This window comes from Danio rerio, chromosome 22, assembly GCF_049306965.1.
Source record: "Danio rerio strain Tuebingen ecotype United States chromosome 22, GRCz12tu, whole genome shotgun sequence".
Taxonomy (NCBI): domain Eukaryota; kingdom Metazoa; phylum Chordata; class Actinopteri; order Cypriniformes; family Danionidae; genus Danio; species Danio rerio.
The window spans coordinates 2,748,123-2,768,785 of record NC_133197.1 but is presented as its reverse complement, the minus strand read 5'-3'; the positions used below and the strand labels follow the sequence as shown (position 1 = coordinate 2,768,785).

The following is a 20,663-nucleotide window of genomic DNA, read 5'->3' as shown; positions in this document are numbered from 1 at the left end:
TTGAAAAGTCAAAACATTTGCTAATGAGGAAAAAAAACTTAATAATGAGTGAGGTGAAATACTGTTTATTTGGCACTTTAAAATAAAACAACGTGATCCTTCATGCTGACTAACATGTATAAAATACAATGATCTTTACCTGAAGTAGCAACTAACTTTCAATAAACAAAGTTTTTAATAAAATATTAAAAGAAGATTAATAAAAAGCTACATTTACCCAAATGACGTCACACGGGTCTCCGCCCTGCTGAAAAATCCAGCTTAAACCAGCCTAAGCTGGTTGGCTGGTTTTAGCTGGTCGACCAGGCTGGTTTTAAAGGGGTTTTGGCCACTTCCAGGCTGGTTTCCAGCCATTTCCAGCCTGGTCTTAGCTGGTCAGGCTGGGAGATGACCAGCTAAAACCAGCTTGACCAGTCTAGCCAAGCTGGGAGTCCAGCCAAAACCAGCTATATCCAGCTTAAACCAGGCTGGTCAAGCTGGTTTTAGCTGGATTTGGCTGATCATTTCCCAGCCTGACCAGCTAAGACCAGGCTGGAAATGGCTGAAAACCAGCCCGGAAGTGGCCAAAACCCCTCTAAAACCAGCCTGGTCAACCAGCCTAGGCTGGTTTAAGCTGGATTTTTCAGCAGGGCGGTTGCAATAGTAAATATGTCGTGTAGTGCGGTTAGATGCCAAATTCGTCTAAAAATAGAAAACATAACTTTTACCGTACACCACACTGCTTTTAATGCTAACTGCAGACGTCTTTGGCTAAAAGAGAACTGAATGAAGTCTGACGACCTAATTAGAAATGCTGGACTCTGCAGTTCTCTCTTTATATCAGGCAAGTTGACGCTATGCTGAATAATACACATTACTTGTTTTTGATTGCAGCAATGATTTCAGCAAAACAGTTACATATGGTGAATAAACAGCTGACACTGAATGCTGAGAATGAAACGTGAAAGTGTAAGATATTAAGGTAAACCTGGTTTTATAGTCACATTCATTCAGTGCCAACTTGTGACACATTCCCTATATTGTTTACCTCGGCACTTTGAATATTTGGTCTGAAATAACCTGCAAGTGTGACTTGAAAACAACATTAACACAGTTTATTTGACTGTGAATGTGTTTACTTTGATAGTCATTGACTGATCATATGATTTCACGATTTAAAGTTTGCAAATAATACTTTTATGAAATTATATTATTAAGGAGAAAGAATCTGCGAATATAAATCCAACTTAACCGCTATGTGTAGGTTCACATACCCTGCCGTACAGATGCAGTTCGCTGTCAGAATGCAGTCGTTTTGCTTGTTGATGATTACAGGCCTTGTACAGTTCCGTCTTCTTTCTTTGTCTTTGGCTAGGCAGAACCTCGGTTTTTAGTGTTGAATCTGGTCATCATGGAGCAATATTTCTTGCACATGACCCCACAGAACAACATTGTTGGCATCCAAAGACTTGTAGGCCTTAAACTTCTCTCTTGTTAAATCACTTGCAGCTTCCGTGAGATTGTTTATTTGGGGCTGGATGCTCGGTCATTTCGTCTTATCCAATATTCATTAGGAGCGTGCCATCACAAATGGACCTGTCAGATGAACGCCGCTCACTTTACACATTAATTTAGCAGAATCCCTGTGCTTATCACTGTTTGACGAGCTGTTATAATACGCTGAAAGCATTATGTAAATAGTAAATATGCAATCAATATAACTTATTTTTTATACAACAACAAACTCTGTACCGCATCGGATGTCATTCCCTCGCTGTAAATGCTAGCGCTCCTGTTTTTTTTTGCTGCCACCTCTCTGCGCGCGCATCCTGAATGCTTACAAAGATGGTAATTCGTCTACATCATCGTTGGTGTACACAGTTTTAGAAATCACAAAGAACAAGTTGGGCGATGCAGTGACGCAGTAGGTAGTGCTGTTGCCTCACAGCAAGAACGTCGCTGGTTCGATCCTCGGCTCAGTTGGCGTTTCTGTGTGGAGTTTGCATGTTCTCCCTGCCTTCGCGTGGGATTCCTCCTGGTGCTCCGGTTTCCCCCACAGTCCAAAGACATGCGGTACAGGTGAATTGGGTAGGCTAAATTGTCCGTAGTGTACGAGTGTGTGTGTGGATGTTTCTCAGAGATGGGTTGCGGCTGGAAGGGCATCCGCTACGTAAAAACTTGCTGGATGAGTTGGCGGTTCATTCCGCTGTGGCGACCCCGGATCAATAAAGGGACTAAGCCGACAAGAAAATAAATGAATGACAAAGAACAAGTTCAATAAATCTTAGGAAATCTTTCCTGAACAGACACAAACTGTGGCCGCATGCTAAAAAAACCTCTAATGAATAAAAATTGAACAATTACAGGTGATGAATATGCATAAGAAAATTTACCATGATATAAAATTATAAGCTTTGCATTTTGATATTTTGCATAATTATATAAATTATATCATAAAGCTAAATGACAGATGTCTACAATAATAAAAGCTTCAGATCATGTTGTTTGGTGAGGAACTCCATCTATAAGCTGATCTGAATCCTACAATGAAGCTGCTGTCAAAACTTTAGATGACGTTTCTTCATCCTTAAGCTACACAAACTGATTGTTTTCTGCCTGTCTGAGATTAGACGACTGGCTAAAACTCTTCCCACTGGGCCTCATTCATGAAACAGCAGCAGAACAAGCACAGACTGAACAGATGAAGACTGCTGTGTTACTAATGAGCTGAAATGTTGTTTTAGGCTGCTTTCACACCTGTGAATCGATTCAGTTGTTCCAAAACAGAGATTACAATTGTTACATTGTTGCTCTTTGCTCTTGGAGCGGTTCGCTTTCACACTGCAAAGTTTCTAATCGGACCAAAAGAGCTAAAACAAGTCACGTGCGAGTAAACTCTCCTCACATTGGTCAGAGTGTCAGGGTTTATTTTGCAGCGTCCCGCTAAGCTGTCAGGAGAGGTGGTGGTTTAGTGGTGATTGACAGGGTGCGCATGACTTGTCTGTGGAGAGACGCGATGGGGAGGGGTGAGAAGGGTGCGCGACGATGCCTATTTGAGGACCGGGAGGGAGACGCGAGATTACCGGGAGATCATCACTCGTTTGCGGGCATCCGGAGACTCGCGAAACTTCCCGCCCTACTCATAATTCTCTCTTCATATAGCCGTAAGCCTATTACATATCCATAAAACACTGTGATATAACTGCGCTCGGATCAGATCGCTTTCTCACTGCAATCGAACCGCTCCAGAGTTCGTTTTAATCGAGCCGAGACCACCTCACTCAAGCGATCTCGGAGCGATTACTTTTACGCGATTACCCTGTTCACATATGCCAAACGAACCGCGCTAACTGGGCAAACGAGACACGTTCCGAAACAAAAGTGTAGGTGTGAAAGCACCCTTAGTCTGTGTCCATTGTAAAAGCCATTCATCCCAGATATTTGCATCTTCGGATATAAACCTAGCTGGTTTTCTCTCCAGTGTGGATCTTCATGTGTGTATTAAGGGATGATGATTGTGTGAAACTCTTCCCACACTGAGTACATGTGTACGGTTTCTCTCCCGTGTGAGTCCTCTCATGTTTCTTCCGGCTTTCTGACCAATGAAATCTCTTGTCGCAGTGTGAACACTTGTACGGTTTCTCTCCAGTGTGAATCCTCTCGTGCCTTTTCAGGCATTCAGGCAACCCAAATCTCTTGTCGCAGTGTGAACACTGGTACGGTTTCTCTCTAGTGTGAATTACCAGGTGCTGTTTCAAGCTTCCAGCTCTATTGAAAGTCTTCCCACACTCAAAGCACGCAAACTCTCTTATACCAGAGTGGATCTTCTTGTGGTCTTTTAAATGCGAGTGTGTTGTGAAACTCTTTCCACACTCAGAACATGAATACGGCTTCTCCTTTGTATGAACTCTAAGATGGATCTTCAAATCTGAACGGCTAAAAAATGACTTCCCACAGTGATCACATTTGTGTGGTCTCTCTCCAGTGCGAGTCCTCTGATGTATCCATGAACTTGATTGTTCAGTAAAACTCTTTCCACACAAAGAGGATGAGGGTTGACCATTGACACTTTCCTCCTGCTTCACCATCAGGTCTGAAAATTAAGTACAGAAAAGAGAAATGTGAAATAGGGATGCAAATGATTAATCAGTGACTGATTAATTGTTAATGAGCATTTTAATCAATGGTCAATTATATTATTTAATGATGTAATTCTCACTTTTCATGTTTCTTGACATAACGTGTTGGATCCTTTATTGTTGATCAAAATCAAATCAGGAATCGCACCACTACCTCTATTCTTTTGTTTATTTCTACATTTGAAAGGAGGAACTTGAGTTTTCTTTTTTTTTCATAATAATTTTTTTCGGGGTTTTCACCTTTATTTTGACAGGACAGTAGAGAGAATTGACAGGAAAGCATGGGGAGCAGAGAGAGGAAGGATTGGCATAGGACCGCGAGGTGGAATCGAACCCAGGTCGCCGCGAGCACCAGGGTGGATATATCATATATCTGAATATATAAACATCAGTTTTTGTGACTTTACGAACTTATAGGGTGCTTTCACACCTGCCTTAGGGCCTACTCACACTACGCCATCCGTACCGTGCCCAGGCCCGTTTCCCGGATCATTTGAGAAGTGTGAGTGCGCTGAATCGGGCTCAAGCACGGTTCACTTGGCCGGCCCTGGCCTGGTTGGAAGAGGTGTGTCTGAGCGCGGTTCACTTGGGCTTTTGTAGTGTGAGTTAGAGGTCTGCATTCCCGCGGCTGTCCCGCGGGCGCCACGGGACCCGACCAGATTTCTACGGCGCGGGTATAAATTTTCGAATAAATCACGGGAGCGGTCGGTAACGGGTTTAATTTGGGACGGGAGCGGGCTGTCTAGCAATATCGCTCCCGACTCCCGAGTGAGCACGCGTATGCATGTGTGTAAATGAAATAGCGCGATGCTGTGTTTAGCTTGTTTGTTGCAGTGTGTGTGTGTATGTATGCGAATGAGAGAGGTGGGGGGGGGTGTGTGTGTGTGTGTGTGCGAATGAGAGATAGAGCTTTGCCTGTGTTTGTGCTTGGTGCTTATGAGTGTGTTAGAGCGCGTGCGCGCGAATGAGAGAGAAAGCTTTGTCTGTGTGTGTGTGTGCTTGGTGCTGTGTGTGTGTGTGTGTTTATACAGACAGCTTGTTATAGGCTGTCTTGACTGTATAACTGGGTGATTTTCGGTTTTGTTCTCCCCCGCTCTTTAGCGGGATCGGGCGCGGCGGATAAAAACCGGGGCGGGTCGGGCAGCGGGACATCAAGTGCTTAATAGAAGTGGGAGCGGTCGGGTTCCGGCTAAAACCTGGCGGGTGCGGGCGGGATTCAAAATTTAGTCCCGCACAGATCTCTAGTGTGAGTGCAAAACGCACCAAAGCCCGAAACTGAAAGCGAGACGTGACTTTAAGGGACTGTTTCATATGGATTTATTAATCATTCTTACCGTTCAGTCAACACAAACTGCCCTAGATTATTAAAGAATCAAACCCCTCACTGCACGACACCTTCAGCAGACCTCCTCATTCCTGCAGCACGAGGGCTTTATGATTGTTTATGAGCGCCAAAAAGGGAGGATCTGTTCAGTGAAATATCTGTCTGCGTGTCACCGCATCCCTAAGGACTGCTTGGCGAAATATTTGACTGCATGTCACTGCATATCAAACCGACTGAAACGATATAACTAGAGAAATCTCCACTGTGCTGCTGAGGGACAGCGGTTCTCACTGAACAGCGCAGCATCGATGACGTAAGCGTGCCCAGGCCCGATTGTAGTGTGAGTGCGGGCCGTCGGGGGAGACGGGAGGGAGGGGGGACAAGCGTGCTTTGGCCCGGTTCGAGGCAACTGTACCTAGTGTGAGTACGGCCTTATTTAGTTCGGTTGAATCGCACTTGAGTTCGTTTTTCCTCTTGGTGCGGTTTGTTTGGGCAGGTGTGAGTGCAGCAATCGTACTCGAGTGCGCACCAAAAGCAGACAACAAAAAAAAAGCGTACCGAGTCCTGCTTGAAGAGAATCATTATCATTATCAAAACTATTATGATTAGAAATGAGTTTGAAAAATCTTTTTGTTAAACAGAAATTGGGGAAAAAAATCAAGGGTCTAATTATTCTGACTTTAACTACATATATATATATATATATATATATATATATATATATATATATATATATATATATATGTGTGTGTGTGTGTGTGTGTGTGTAATTACATTTTTTTATTAAGTTTCATCAGAGTTGTATTTTTTTACATTTAAAGAATTAAAAGTAAAAATTAAAACTAATAATTTTAATTTAAAGAAAAGTGTTTGTAAACAATTATGTTTGGCTTTTGACATATTTAAAATATGTGGCTAAGAAATAGCTATTAAACCTTTTTTAAATTTGCGGAGCCAGTGAAAATTTAGGCAGGGTAAGTAAAAAAATCCTTAGCTTTGAGCCCTGTGGATTTTTACTTACTGTGAAAGATTTGTGCGTGTCTTCGTAGAGAAGATGAATGTCTGAAACTCATCCCACAATCAGCGCAGCGAAACTGTTTCTCTCCGGTGTGAATCTTCTCATGTGATTTCAGGTGTCCTGAGTTATTGAATCTCTTCTCGCAGTGTGAACACTGGTACGGTTTCTCTCCAGTGTGGATCCTCTCATGTATTTTTAATTGTCCTGAAGTGTTGAATCTCTTCTCGCAGTGTAAACAGTTGTACGGTTTCTCTCCCGTGTGAATCCTGTCGTGCCGCTTCAGGCTTGCTAACAAATCGAACTTCTTGTCGCAGTGTGAACACTTGTAAGGTTTCACTTCAGTGTGGATCCTCATGTGATGATTGAAATTGTAATTGTTCTTGAAACTCTTTCCACACTGAGAGCAGGTGGAAATTTTAACAGCTGTTCTTTCACCTAAAATACTTTGTTCAGTCTCTGATTGAGTTTCTTCTTCAGGTTTGACCTGATATTTCTCCTCATCTTCATTCAGTTCTTCACTCTCCTGCTTCACATCTAAAAAATGAAGTTAATAAGTTAAATTTTAAGAGGCAAGTCAAGCCCTGCTGCATTTTGTGGTTTCACACACATCACTAATAGTCCGGTAGTTCATAGCAGAGGTGGGGAAAAGACAACACGTGGTCAAGTCCAAGCAAGTCTCAAGTCTTTTACCATCAAATCTAAAGCCACAGTTCAGACAAATCAAGCTCTCATCCAGTCAGGGGTTCACTCTAAACAGGTCAACTCGAGTGCGGATATGTTTAAATCGAGTCAAGTCAGATTACTTAGAGATTAAATAAATACATATTTATTTTTAAACTGAAATAGAAAAAAACTGATGGAGATCTTAATAAATCTTTACAACCTCACTGCTGTTCAGCCTCATTATTAAAGAGTAATGAATAAACACAAACCTATTAGTTCTTCAGTGTCTTCCTGTTTAATTCTGCAGGGTTCTGGATCACTCATCTTCTCACTGTCCTTCAATAAACTCTGTCTTTGCAGATTTCTCTTCTTCCTGATGGTCTGATGCTCGTCTTCACTTGTAGACTGATGGGATTATTCCAGTATTTACAGCTGAACTGTAGGAGGATGAGCTGCAAATGAAACAGACATATCTGCTTATTTTACACCGTCACCGATTTACGAAATAAACCATTATTAAAGTTAATGTGATTTAAAGACATTAGTATATTTAATAACGTAAAAACAGGAACCACTGACATAAAATAGAGGATTTTAGTAGCTTTAATAATATTGAAATACAGAGATTAGATTGCTAACATTATGGAGCAACACAAATTTATAAATATTTTGTGCTTCATACTCATATTTCAGTAGATTTTCATTATTTCCCTCCTCACATCACACTTCGAAATATAACAGACACAATTCCCGCCTATTTTCCTCAGAGCTGCCCTCAGCCTGCTGTATTGTTTTGGTCAGCGGACACACAGATAGAGGTGAACTCAATGCAGAAACTAGTCGCAGATTGTCGCTTTAATAAACTGTAAAGTGTGTTTTATTGTTGTGTAAACACGAGAAAAAGCGTCAACGACTCACCTCAGCTCTGAAGACTCGACGCTGAATGAACGCGTCAGTAGTGACGTCATTACTGCGAGGCGGCCGCAACAGAGGATTGTAAACAAACGTTCTTGTGAAATATATTGTATAAATAACAAAGTAAAAGAAGTTACATTTAAAATTTTACATAGTACATATCCAGTTAAAGAGGTTTTGGAGAGATTTAATTTGGATATCGATTATTCCTGTGATTTTTGTTGTATGGAAAGGGAATCTATTGTCTACATGTTTTGTGATTGTATATACAAGGATTTTCTGGGTGGATGTGGAAAATTTTCTAAGAAGGAAAACAAATATTGTGTTCAAGTTAAAAAAATGATATTTGCATTTAATATTTTAATATTACCTTTCTAGTACAATTTTTTATTATTTTGGGAAAGTTTCATATACATAAAAAAATGGACTGGATCAAAGCCAAATTTTGTTCACTTTCTTCAAGAGACTAAGGACTACTGCACAAGTTTGGAAAACATTTTTAATAACAAAGCAAAGAAGACTTGTAATATTTTTAAGGAATATAAGATTTTCAATTACTGAATGTTTATTATTTATATTATATATATATATATATATATATATATATATATATATATATATATATATATATATATATATATATATATACACTCTGGCATGTATTTTTTTGTGTATAGTATTGTATAGTTATGTACTTGTTAATACATTTTTTTTTAAAAAAAGGATCGTAAACAAATGCTCCAAATCAACTATTGAGAAGTCAAAACATTTACAAGTAATGAGAACAAAAATCTTAACCATGAGGTGAGATACTGTGTATTCGGCACTTTAAAAGTAGCAAAATTAAAAACAAACGTGATCCTTCATGGCTGACAGACATGAGTATAAAATAAAAGGATTTTTCCCTGAAGTAACAACTAACTTTGAGTAAACAAACGTTTTTAACAAACTATAGATGAATAATAAAAAGTAGCATTTAAAAATGTCTACTTGAAGCTAATAACAATCAAATAATGATCCATATCACCGTTGGTATTCAGTTTTAGAAATCACAAAGAACAAGTTTAATAAACTAGTATAACTCCACACAGATATGCCAACTGGCCCAGCCGAGACTCAAATCAGTGACCTTCTTGCCGTAAGGCGACAGTTCTAACCACTGAGCCACCATGTTGCCCTCAAATTTGCTTTATTTTCTTCAATAATTTAACAGTATAGTCAGTTTACACACGTATACATTTTTTTACATCCCCTTTCCCTTCAGTTACCGTAATTAGATACTGCTATCATATATATCAAATAAACACAGATAAATAATACAAACTCAATAAATAAAAAAGCACACGTACAAAAAACGATTAATAGTTAAAAAATGCATAAAGTAAGAAAATTATACTTTTGCAGTGTGTCCCACCACAGTGACCTCATTCATCCTCCATACATGCCAAATAATTTCCCCATCTTCTCTGATAAACATCCATCATGGTTCTTCTTAAGGCAGCCATAGTGAAAAAATAGCAGATGCAATAGGGTAAATGCCAAAGTATGCTAAAGAACTTTCGGTTTGTCACCCTGCAGTAAAATCCAGCTTAAACCAACCTAGGCTGGTTGGCTGGTTTTAGCTGGTCGACCAGGCTGGTTTTAGAGGGGTTTTGGCCATTTCCAGGCTGGTGTTCAGCCATTTCCAGCCTGGTCTTAAATCCAGCCAAAACCTGCTTGACCAGCCTGGTTTAAGCTGGACATAACTGGTTTTAGCTGGGCTCCCAGCCTGGCTAGGCTGGTCAAGCTGGTTTCAGCTGGATTTGGCTGGTCATTTTCCAGCCTGACCAGCTAAGACCAGGCTGGAAATGGCTGGAAACCAGCCTGGAAATGGCCAAAACCCCTCTAAAACCAGCCTGGTCGACCAGCTAAAACCAGCCAACCAGCCTAGGCTGGTTTAAGCTGGTTGTTTCAGTAGGGTGACCTGGGTTGAGTGCTTCTGGTTAACTGTATGCCGTTGCAAAATTTATCTCCACTGGCTGAGTGATATCCGATATAAAGTGGGTCTCAGATTGTACAAAAAGCACTGCATTAAATTACATTTTCCCCGCCATGTCTTTATAATATGAGCATTTATTTTACCCCAGTGTATTCAATGGAGCTTCTGCACTAACCTGCCGAATCTGACGGGCGCATGCGGGTGAAGAGCTTTTCGTCCCATTTTACGCATGAGCAGCTCAATGAATGCCAAAGTCTGTTTAACTGGTTGTATTTTAATGACATTACAACATCGCTGCTGTAAAATAAACCGTATAAAATGGTCACATGAACCGTTCACTGGAAGTTTTTTAGTATGAGAACAAACACTAGCTCCGCATATACCCTATTTAAAATGGCGAAGAAATTACATGATTGGTGGAAAAATTTAATATAGTCAGATGTTTATATAGCAATTGTTTTTATTTGTAATAAATAGTCCCTTTAATAGCTTAGTCCCTTCATTTATCAGAGGTTGCCACAGCGGAATGAACCGCCAACTTATCCAGCATATATTTTACGCAGCAGATGCCCTTCCAGCCACAACCCAGTACTGGGAAACACCCACACACTCTTGCATTCCCACACACTCATACACGATGGACAACTTAGCTTAATCAACTGACCTATAGCGCATGTGTTTGGAATTAGGGGGGAAACCGGAGCACCCAGAAGAAACAAACCTGGGGAGAACATGCAAACTCCACACAAAAATGCGAACTGACCCAGCCAGGACTCAAACCAGCAACCTTCTTGCTGTGAGGCGACAGTGCTAACCACTGAGCCCCCTATTCAAAAATATATTTGAGGGATTTTCATGTGTCAATCATATAAAATGTGATGTATTTCACAAATGCAAACCGTCCTTCTCCCAGGAGAAAACATGTGCTGTGTAGACCTATGACAGGGGTGTCAAAACTTGGTGCTGGAGGGCCGGTGTCCTGCATATTGTAGTTCCAACCCTAATAAAACACACCTGAACCAGCAAATCAAGCTCTTTCTAGGTATACCAGACTTCCAGGCAGGTGTGTTGGAGCTAAACTATGCAAGACACGGGCCCTCCAGGACCGAGTTTGGACACCGCTGATCTATGGCGAGGCATCAAAAACAAATTACACATTGTGTGTTAAAAATCTGCACAGCATGTGTCAGAGTGCTATAAACACAACCATGTGTGTCGGTTTTTGACACATCTGTCGTTGCAGTGTAGTTTTCTCTCTAGTGTGGATCTTCATGTGTGTATTAAGAGTTGATGATTGTCTGAAAGTCTTCCCACACTGAGCACATGAGTGTGGTTTCTCTCCAGTGTGAATCCTCTGGTGTTTCCTTAAACTTGACTGTTGCGTAAAACTCTTTCCACACAGAGAACATAAATGTTGAGCTCTGGCACTTTCCTCCTTCTTCACCATCGGGTCTGAAAATTTAGAAAAAAGTTAAACAATTAAAACACTTTAAAAGAGGTGAGATAGGGATGCAGATGATTCATCAGTGACAGATTAATTGTCAATGAGTATGGTAATCAATGGTCAATTATTTTAGAATGTTTTTCACACTTTTCTAGTCGGTCTCTTGACATTACGTGTGGGAGACGCATTAAACCCTACTGTGTGGACAACAACACACCGATCTCAGCTTGAGCAGAGCTGAAACAGTACAACAGAAAGTAGGGATGTAACGGTATCAGAATTTCACGGTACGGTAATACCTCGGTATGAATGTCACGGTACGGTATTTATTGAATCATTTACAGGAAAAAACAAAACTTATGAAAATACTCCAAAAAAGTGCCAAAAGTGTCAATGACATACAAATTAGTCATCTATCTGTAAGCTTTGAAACAGGAACTTCAATTTTAATAACAAAAAAATATTAAACCATGTAAAAAAATAAAGTTTCAATTTAGTATTGTTGAAAACTCATCACATTCAACATTTAATCACTCACTCACTTAGATAGAGATGGGTTTAAAGGAAAATTATCATATAAATATAATCTGGTAAAAGCTGGTATCTCTGGGCATTTACAATGTCCCCTGCAACAGAAAAAACCCTCTCATTTGGGACTGAGGTTTCTGGGACAGAGATATGACTTGGCCCAGGTTGACAGCAGTGGGTAACGTTGTGCATTGTCTTTCCCCCACTTGAGAGGACAAACCATGAGTGAGATAGAGATCTCATGTCTGCATCAATCTGAACAGTGTGCTGTGTTTCTGCAGTCCCCATGACTGATTATTAGTCGTATTCCCCAACTTGCAGGCACGTGCACACACAGGGCTCAACCTGTGCAGTGCACATGCCCTTTTTAGTCTTGGATAGAAAGTTCCCTTCCAAAATGATCAAAAGTGCCCCCGCGACGCGACACACGCTCCATCTTGCTTTACAGTTAGTGCGGGACAACACAGCTGATCAGAACGCGCGCGACAACACAGCTGATCAGAACTCGCGCGACAACACAGCTGATAAGAACTCGCGCGACAACACCGCTATTCAGTACGCGCGCGGCGACAACACCCGCTTTAGGGTTTTCCAGCTCTTTTTCATCCCCGCTTCTAGCAGCACACTCCATTTCCGCATTTCTGGATCTGTAGCGACAACAGACCGCAAGGGATGATGGCCACCCCTGGGCTGATGGGAATTGTAGTTTCCGGTACCTCCCGTTCGCTTCATTCGCCTGAGCAAATTTTCTCAGAAGACCTATAGTTTTACCGAGTCATGCAACTACGATAATATCGAATAAAATTAATATTGCGGTATGACGGTATTTACAATACCGTTACATCCCTAACAGAAAGCGATTACGCCATTTTGGCGTCACTGTCACTGTCCACCACTTTAGCTAACAAATGATGCAATGTGTGACTAAATGTGCTGTTGGCAGTGGAAACACAAACTAGGGATGTAACGGTATAAGAATTTCACGGTACGGTAATACCTCGGTATGAAAGGCACGGTACGGTATTTATTGAATAATTTACAGGAAAAACAAAACTAATGAAAAGACTCGAAAAAAATGCCAAAAGTGTTTATTTGCCTTAGCACTGAACATATCAATGACATACAAATCAGCCATCTATCTGTAAGTTTTAAAACAGGAACTTCAATTTTTCAATTTTATTAACAAAAAACTATTAAATCATATTAAAAAAATAAAGTTTCAATTTAGTATTGTTGAAAAACTCATCACATTCAACATTTAATCACTCACTCACTTAAATAGAGATGGGTTTTTGAGGAAAATTACCATATAACCATAATCTGGGAAAAGCTGGGATCTCTGGGCATGTCCCCTGCAACAGAAAACCCTCTCATTTGGGACTGAGGTTTCTGGGACATTGAGATATGATTTAGCCAAGGATAACAGCAATGGTTTTGTCTTTCCACCACTTGAGAGGACAAGCCATGAGTGAGATAGAGGTCTCTTTGCGGTACAAGTCAATGTCTGCATCAATCTAACAAGTGTGCTGTGTTCTGCAGTCCCCATGACTGTTTTTAGCCGTATTCCCCGACTTATATTTCACCACAGTCTGGCAGTGCCTGCATACTGTTTTTTTCTTTGTCTGTCACCTTTTCTCCTTTTTCATATCTTTTTAGAAAAAAACCGAAATGCTTCCACACATCCGATTTAAAATTTAGGTTCGATCATTTCCAGCTCTTTTTCATCCCCGCTACTATCAACCCACTCCATTTCCGCATTACTGGATCTGTAGTGACAACAGACTGCAAAGGATGATGGCCACGCCTGGGCTGATGGGAATTGTAGTTCCCGCTACCTCCCGTTCGCTTCATTCGCCTGAGCAAACTTTTATCAGAAATATAGTTTTATTGAGTCATGCGCCTACGGTAATATTGAAAAAAATTACTATTGCGGTATGAAGGTATTTACAATATTGTTACATCCCTAACACAAACTGATCAGGGTGACCTGATCCAAACCGTACTGAACTGCTCAGTGAAATGAGACCTTAGTCTTTGCAACTTTACAAATCTTATATAAACATAAACAGCTCGTCACACTCCACAGACAAAAGAAAACTTGAAATCACATCATATGACTCCTTTAAATATGTTATCTACTCCAAATTTATCCTAGACCAGTGGTTCTCAAACTGTGGTACGTGTACCACTAGTGGTACGCAGGCTTCCTTCTTGTGGTACATGGAGATTTAATGTGTCATATGTATTTGCTCCATATATTTCAAAATTGATCAAAAATGATTTATATATAAATAAGACATATAATAATATTTATTATAGGATATATATATATAGCCTACATTTCTGAGGTCCAGGCAACATTTCTAGGTGTTCATGAATTGGCTACTAAGGCCCCGTTTACACTAGTGTGTTTTAGTTTTAAAACGGTGTTTTAGATCAAAAATGATCCGCGTCCACACTAGCGTTTCACCTAGTGTTTCTGAACATATTTCTGTCCACACTACGCCACCAAAAACGTATATCACGTGACCATTCGCGCACTCTGGGCATGCGTGTTCTAGTATAAACAGGAAGCATGCGTCTCACTCCGCATTTGGTTATTGTTGGTCAACAGACGCCGGTTGGACATTAAACACGATGGCAAAGAAAGCAAGAGAGGTGTTTTTGTGGACAGACGACGAGGTTGAGTTGTTACTAAACGTAACAAATGAATAACTGCACAATGGCACCTAAAACAGACAATAGTGCAAACAACGCTCCCATTTCTGTGTCCATGTTGTTGTTTACAGTACTGTTTTCCGGTAGCGTTAAAGCCATGTGTTATAGTCATGTGATAGGGGCTTGACGAATAAGGGAAGGATACGCAATGACACAAAGACCCCAATCAGGTAGCGAATCTCAGCAGTTCCGTCTCCGTTTTTTCGCATCCACACTGGGACGGAGCAGCAGCGTTTCAGAATGAAAACGCTCCGTTTTCTGCGCTCGAGAACTCCGGCGTAGTGTGGACGGATGGCGTAACCGTAGCAAAACTTATGCGTTTTAAAATGAAAACGCATTACTATAAACGGGGCCTAAATGTTAATACTTTACATTTAACTACAGCACTTTTCTTTTTATTTTTACAAACATTAACCTACCATTTTTAACATTTAAAAGCACATTTTAATTTTAAATGTTGACATTTTTAGTTTGTTGGTTTTTTTTTTTTTTTTTTTTTACATATAAGCACAATACACTACAGTGTTAATGTTCAGACTATTTATAATGTTTCAAATGGCTGACAATAATAAATATTCTTAATAATAGGCAGGGCCAGAAGGAACCTGCTAATGTTTTTTGCTATTTCTGCTGAGAATTTTGGTAAAAATCTGCGGATTTCTGTGGAATTATTTTGGGAGTATCCAACTGAGTATCATATCTAAAATCTTAATATATTAAATAAAAAGTAATAAATTACTGAATAAAAACTGAATATTCATATTTACACATTTATTGAAGTAAATAAATAGAATTAATAATGGGCTAAAAATCTCCAGAAATCTGCGGAAAATCTGCGGAATTCTGCGCGCACAGATTCCATGTGGGCCTAATAATAGGATTTAATCTGCCACCTTTTAGAACTGTGCATAGCTGTAGCTGCTTTACTGGGCCTACTACGCCACTGTATTTCAACACTGCTCATTATAGTGGTATTTGGAGAGACCATTTTTTTCTGAGGTGGTACTTGATGAAAAAAGTTTGAGAACCACTGTCCTGGACAATACGAGCTAGAAGGGCTGGATCTTTTACTTACTGTGAAAGATTTGTGTGTGTCTTCGTAGAGAAGATAAATGTCTGAAACTCTTCCCGCAATCAGTGCAGCAATACGGTTCCTCTCCAGTGTGAATCCTCTCATGTGTTTTCAGGTTTCCCAAATCCCTGAATCTCTTGTCGCAGTGTGAACACTTGTAGGGTTTCTCTCCAGTGTGGATCATCATGTGATGATTCAGAGTGTTTTTACGCTTGAAACTCTTTCCACACTGAGTGCAGGTCAAATCGTTTATGGCTGTTTTGTCCATTAAAATACAGTGTTCAGTCTCTGATTGAGTTTTTTCTTCACTTTTGACCTGATGTTTCTCCACATCTTCACTCAGTTCTTCACTCTCCTCCTTCACATCTGAAAATGAAGTTAATAGGTTAGATTTTAAAAGGCTAGTCAGCCTCTGCTGAAGATGTGGATACATTCAATCTGGTAATAAATAGCAGAGAGGAGGAAAAGTCACACATGGTCAAGTCCAAGCAAGTCTTTCATCAGCACTCTGTAAAACAGTTTAGTCAAATGCAATGGTTATTTATTTAGCGCATTTATTGTGTATGGCCATACACCCAAAGTGCTTGACAATCATGAGGGGGGGAGGGTCCTCTACACTCCACCACCAGTGTGCAGCATCCACTTGGATGATACAACAGCAACCACAAAACAATGGTGCCAGTGCGCTCACCTCACACCAGCTATAGATGGAATGTAGAGGCGGTAATAGAGTCAATTTGGTGGGTGGAGATGATTGGGAGGCCATGATGGGTAAGGGCTGATGGAGGGAATTTGGCCAGCACACTGGGTTACACCTCTACTCTTTACGAGAAGTGCCATGAGATTTCTAATGCCCACAGACAGTCAGGACCCCGCTTTAACGTCTCATCCAACACTGCAAAAAATGCTTTTCTTACTTAGATTTTTTGTCTTGTTTCTAGTCCAAATATCTAAAAATTCCTAAATCAAGAAGAATTTTCTACACAAGCAAAACAAATAGTCTTGTTTTGAGAAATAATATGCCAATATTAAGAGAGTTTTTCCTTAAAACAAGCAAAATAATCTGCCAATGGGGTAAGCAAAATAATCTTACATCAAAAGAAAAAACAAGATTGGTTTGCTTATTTTAAGGAAAAACTCACTTAATATAAACTTAATATTAACACTTAATATTGGCATATTATTTCTCAAAACAAGACAATATGTTTTGCTCATCAAGAAAATTCTTCTTGATATAAGAAATTTTAGATATTTAGACTAGAAACAAGACATAAAATCTAAACAAGAAAAGCATTTTTTGCAGTGAAAGATGGCGCTCACTGGCAGTATAGTGTCCCCTTCACTATACTGGGGCATTAGGACCCACACAGACGGCATGTTGAGCGCCCCCTGCTGGCCTCACTAACACCATTTTTCTCACAGAAACCGAGAGGGTGCTCGCTGCAGAGCCATTTGAGCAGAGCTGAGCTCCAGCGAGGGGGAGCATGAGCTCTCGTTCTGCCTCCTGTAAGCTATTTTAATGCGTACACCAACCCCACCCCTAACCCTACCCCCAGTGACATCACTCGTAGAAGAAGTGCAAAAAAGGTGGAGCTCAAGCTTAAGCTCCCCCTCGCTGGAGCTCAGCTCTCCTTAAATGGCTCTGCAGCGAGCACCACTTGCAGAAACCTAGCTTTCTCATGAGGTCTCCCATCCAGATACTGACCAGGCTCAGCCCTGCTTAGGGGGGTTCCTACCTATCTTTAAGCCACCTCTAGAGGGCAACAGCCTGTAAGTTGCTTAGTGATTTTGGGCTTAGTAGTTTTGCGTCAGAATGTGCACAGGTTGTCTTTTGTTACATCATGCTCGAGACACAGCTATGAACAGCAGATTCTAGTTATAAAAAAAGATAAAGGTTATTTAGTTTCCTCGTTTATGGCAAAGCGGAGCGATGTATGTTTGTATATTAGTGCTTTTAGTGGTAATTATTGATCTTTGCTTTGCGTTCTTATACGTGTTATGCTCTATGTATATGGTTTACATTGTGAATATAAATATATTATGCTTCACGTTCTTATGATTGCTTACACTGTTTTTTTTTGGTTTTGCGTAGTTTTGCGGTGCAATAGGCAACACGTTGACAAGAAATAAGTGAAGCATATTCAGCGTTTCATACAGTCTCAAGAGGATTATTGCTTTTGGACAAATAAATCCCTGTGCATGCATCAGTGAAAACTCTCTGCTTCCTTCTTTGATGCCATGGGGCCGCTGTATAAATAAAAGCATCCAACACAGAATACATTGAAGGATTCGGATTTCTGCTTTCCAGTCCGTCTCATCATGGACCAACGTTTATCCTTTTCATCATCCTGTTTCTCAGTATTTAACTGTGAATTGATTTGAATTAATGAGTAAGTTAACACATTGCTTAATATAAGAATGTTCAGTGCATTTGCCTGTCTCTTTATACCTATTTTCAGGAGCCAGCAAACTAGGTCAGAGGTCATGGACATCTTGAGTGGAACTGAGGACTGGAAACAACTGTTTCTATTGTTATTTCTAGGAGTTAATACTGTCTAAAATGTCTAAAGTGATTTTGCTATAGTTTTACGGTTAAATCTTTTAAAGTGATTCTACTTTTTATTCAAGATAGACTTTGTGTAGTAAGAATATAACTGCCTGAATGTAGATTATACCAGTTTTTAACCAGTTTTGATAAAGACGGCTGACAGTACACTCAGCCTTGGATAAGAAACAGATTATACTTAAAGTGTGTGTGTTGTATTTGATTGTTGATCCATTTCACAGGTCTGGAGTCAGCTCTAATCAGTCTAAAGGGTGTCTGACGTTTATGTTTAGATATTGTTCAGAATTGTACGCACGAACCTCACGTGGAAATGTTCCTAGTCTATCTGTGTTTTAACCAATCAGGCTAGAACACCTATATGTATGACGCAGTTAATGACGTTATGTGAGAGTATAATTGTTATTGATTGGTGATTGTAAGCAGAGCGGCCTAGGAACTCATTGTGAGTGTTGAAGCTGGCTTCTGCGGATGAAACTGCAAACTGTCTTCAGTAAACTTGATTTATTTATTTAAATCTCTGACTCCGGCTCTTCTTCATCTACCAGACTGCTCATTCTTTGGGTTAAACTGTAAACTATCCCTACAACATACAGTTGGAGTCCGAATTTTTAGCCCCCTGATTTATCAGCCCTCCTGTTTATTTTTCCCCCAATTTCTGTTTAGCGGAGAGATGGAGAGATATTTTCAACACATTTCTAAACATAATAGTTTTAATAACTCGTTTCTAATAACTGATTTATTTTATCTTTGCCATGATGACTGTAAATAATATTTGACTAGATAAACTTCAAGACACTTCTATACAGCTTAAAGTGACATTTAAAGGCTTAACTAGGGTAATTAGGGTAACTAGGCAGGTTAGGGTCATTAGGCAAGTTATTGTATAACGATGTTTTTTTTTTATGTAGAACATAAAAAAACGCTTAAAGGGGCTAATAATACAGACCTTAAAATGGTTCATAAAAAATTAAAAACTGCTTTTATTCTAGGAGAAATAACACAAATAAGACTTTATCCAGAAGAAAAAATATTATCAGACTATTATCAGACATACTGTGAAAATTTCCTTGCTCTGTTGGGAAATATTTAAAAAAGAAAAATAAATAAAGGAGGCTAATAATTCTGACATCAACTGTATATAACCTGCTGTTATACAAGAAATATGTTGTTTTAATGAGATTTATCTCATAACAAAATCCAGTTATCACATACCTTTTTATAACATAATTTAACAAAATAAATTGCTGTGGTAGTCTGTGTGTGGCAACATTTCATCACCGTAAATGAGTCAATATTACTGGTGATATAATTTTTTTTGTCATTTGAAATACAAAATGAAAATCATAAAAAAGAAAGACGCCTCATATTTCTATTTTAATTTTTGAATTTTAAAACGTAAACAAAAAAAGGCTTGTTTTACATTTTTTTTCATAACCAAATAATAATAAAAATTGACCAAAATATATGCAGACTTAAAAGATTCCCAATCTTACTGTTCGGCCTCAATTTTAAAGAGTAATGAATAAACACAAACCTATTAGTTCTTCAGTGTCTTCCTGTTTAATTCTGCAGGGTTCTGGATCACTCATCTTCTCACTGTCCTTCAATAAACTCTGTCTTTGCAGATTTCTCTTCTTCCTGATGGTCTGATGCTCGTCTTCACTTGTAGACTGATGGAAATACTCCAGTATTTACAGCTGAACTGAAGAAGGACGAGCTTCTAAATAGGAAACAAAAAATTGCTTAGTTTACACTGATTGACGAAATAAATGATAATAAAGCTATGTGCCAATGTGTAGATCTGAAGTCATCGGTATAACTCAGGTAAAAACAAGAGCTATTGATATGAAATACCACATACCAGGAATTTATCAAGTTTTTTTCATAGCAATCTATATAGTTAGAACATAGGTTTATTCAAACACAGAAATTATATCGCTAACACAAACTAGCAAAACACAAACTTGTAAATACTTTGTGCTACAAAAAACTCATATGGGTCCCATTATTTCTCTCCTCATATTATACTTCGAGATATAACAAACAGTGGGAACACTCCAACACACATCTCAGAGCTCCTCTCTACCTGCTGTATTGTTGTGGTCAGCAGACACACAGATAGAGGTGAACTCAATGCAAAAACTAGTCGCAGATTGTCGCTTTAATAAACTGTAAAATGTGTTTTATTGTTGTGTAAACACGAGAAAAAGCGTCAACGACTCACCTCAGCTCTGAAGACTCGACGCTGAATGAAGGCGTCAGTAGTGACGTCATTACGGCGAGGCGGCCGCAACAGAGGATCGTAAACAAACGCTCCAA

At 39.6% G+C, this 20,663-nt stretch overlaps 2 protein-coding genes across 3 annotated transcripts; both read right to left on the bottom strand.

Annotated features, from left to right (window-relative positions):
- Nucleotides 1–49: 49 nt before the first annotated feature.
- LOC137488991 (uncharacterized) lies at nucleotides 50–8,068 on the bottom strand. The gene is made up of 4 exons (XM_068216539.2): nucleotides 8,042–8,068; nucleotides 7,393–7,575; nucleotides 6,464–6,994; nucleotides 50–4,072 (listed from the first exon to the last, which is right to left on the bottom strand). Exons 2-4 carry the CDS (start codon nucleotides 7,445–7,447, stop codon nucleotides 3,441–3,443), a joined length of 1,218 nt encoding a protein of 405 aa, XP_068072640.1. The 5' UTR covers nucleotides 7,448–7,575; nucleotides 8,042–8,068; the 3' UTR covers nucleotides 50–3,440.
- A 1,005-nt stretch (nucleotides 8,069–9,073) lies between these two features.
- On the bottom strand, nucleotides 9,074–20,595 carry LOC103909513 (uncharacterized). Of its 2 annotated transcripts, none has more exons than XM_009295886.5 (4): nucleotides 20,569–20,595; nucleotides 19,879–20,064; nucleotides 15,782–16,144; nucleotides 9,074–11,468 (listed from the first exon to the last, which is right to left on the bottom strand). In XM_009295886.5, the coding sequence occupies exons 2-4, from the start codon at nucleotides 19,931–19,933 to the stop codon at nucleotides 11,203–11,205; spliced, it is 684 nt and encodes a 227-aa protein (XP_009294161.1). In that variant the 5' UTR covers nucleotides 19,934–20,064; nucleotides 20,569–20,595; the 3' UTR covers nucleotides 9,074–11,202. The 2 variants fall into 2 exon arrangements, with proteins under 2 accessions (XP_009294161.1, XP_073793069.1); XM_073936968.1 differs by having other exon boundaries at nucleotides 10,100–11,468; nucleotides 20,431–20,595.
- Between the last annotated feature and the right edge of the window lie 68 nt (nucleotides 20,596–20,663).

What these genes read in the sequence shown, in the direction of transcription:
- LOC137488991 (XM_068216539.2), bottom strand. Translation starts at nt 7,447, where the DNA reads ATGAGTGATCCAGAACCCTGCAGAATTAAACAGGAAGACACTGAAGAA. An exon ending in AGACACTGAAGAACTAATAG is followed by an intron (nt 6,995 to 7,392) that starts GTTTGTGTTTAT and finishes TTCATTTTTTAG; the next exon opens with ATGTGAAGCAGGAGAGTGAA. An exon ending in ACACGCACAAATCTTTCACA is followed by an intron (nt 4,073 to 6,463) that starts GTAAGTAAAAAT and finishes CTTAATTTTCAG; the next exon opens with ACCTGATGGTGAAGCAGGAG.
- LOC103909513 (XM_009295886.5), bottom strand. Translation starts at nt 19,933, where the DNA reads ATGAGTGATCCAGAACCCTGCAGAATTAAACAGGAAGACACTGAAGAA. An exon ending in AGACACTGAAGAACTAATAG is followed by an intron (nt 16,145 to 19,878) that starts GTTTGTGTTTAT and finishes CTTCATTTTCAG; the next exon opens with ATGTGAAGGAGGAGAGTGAA. An exon ending in ACACACACAAATCTTTCACA is followed by an intron (nt 11,469 to 15,781) that starts GTAAGTAAAAGA and finishes CTAAATTTTCAG; the next exon opens with ACCCGATGGTGAAGAAGGAG.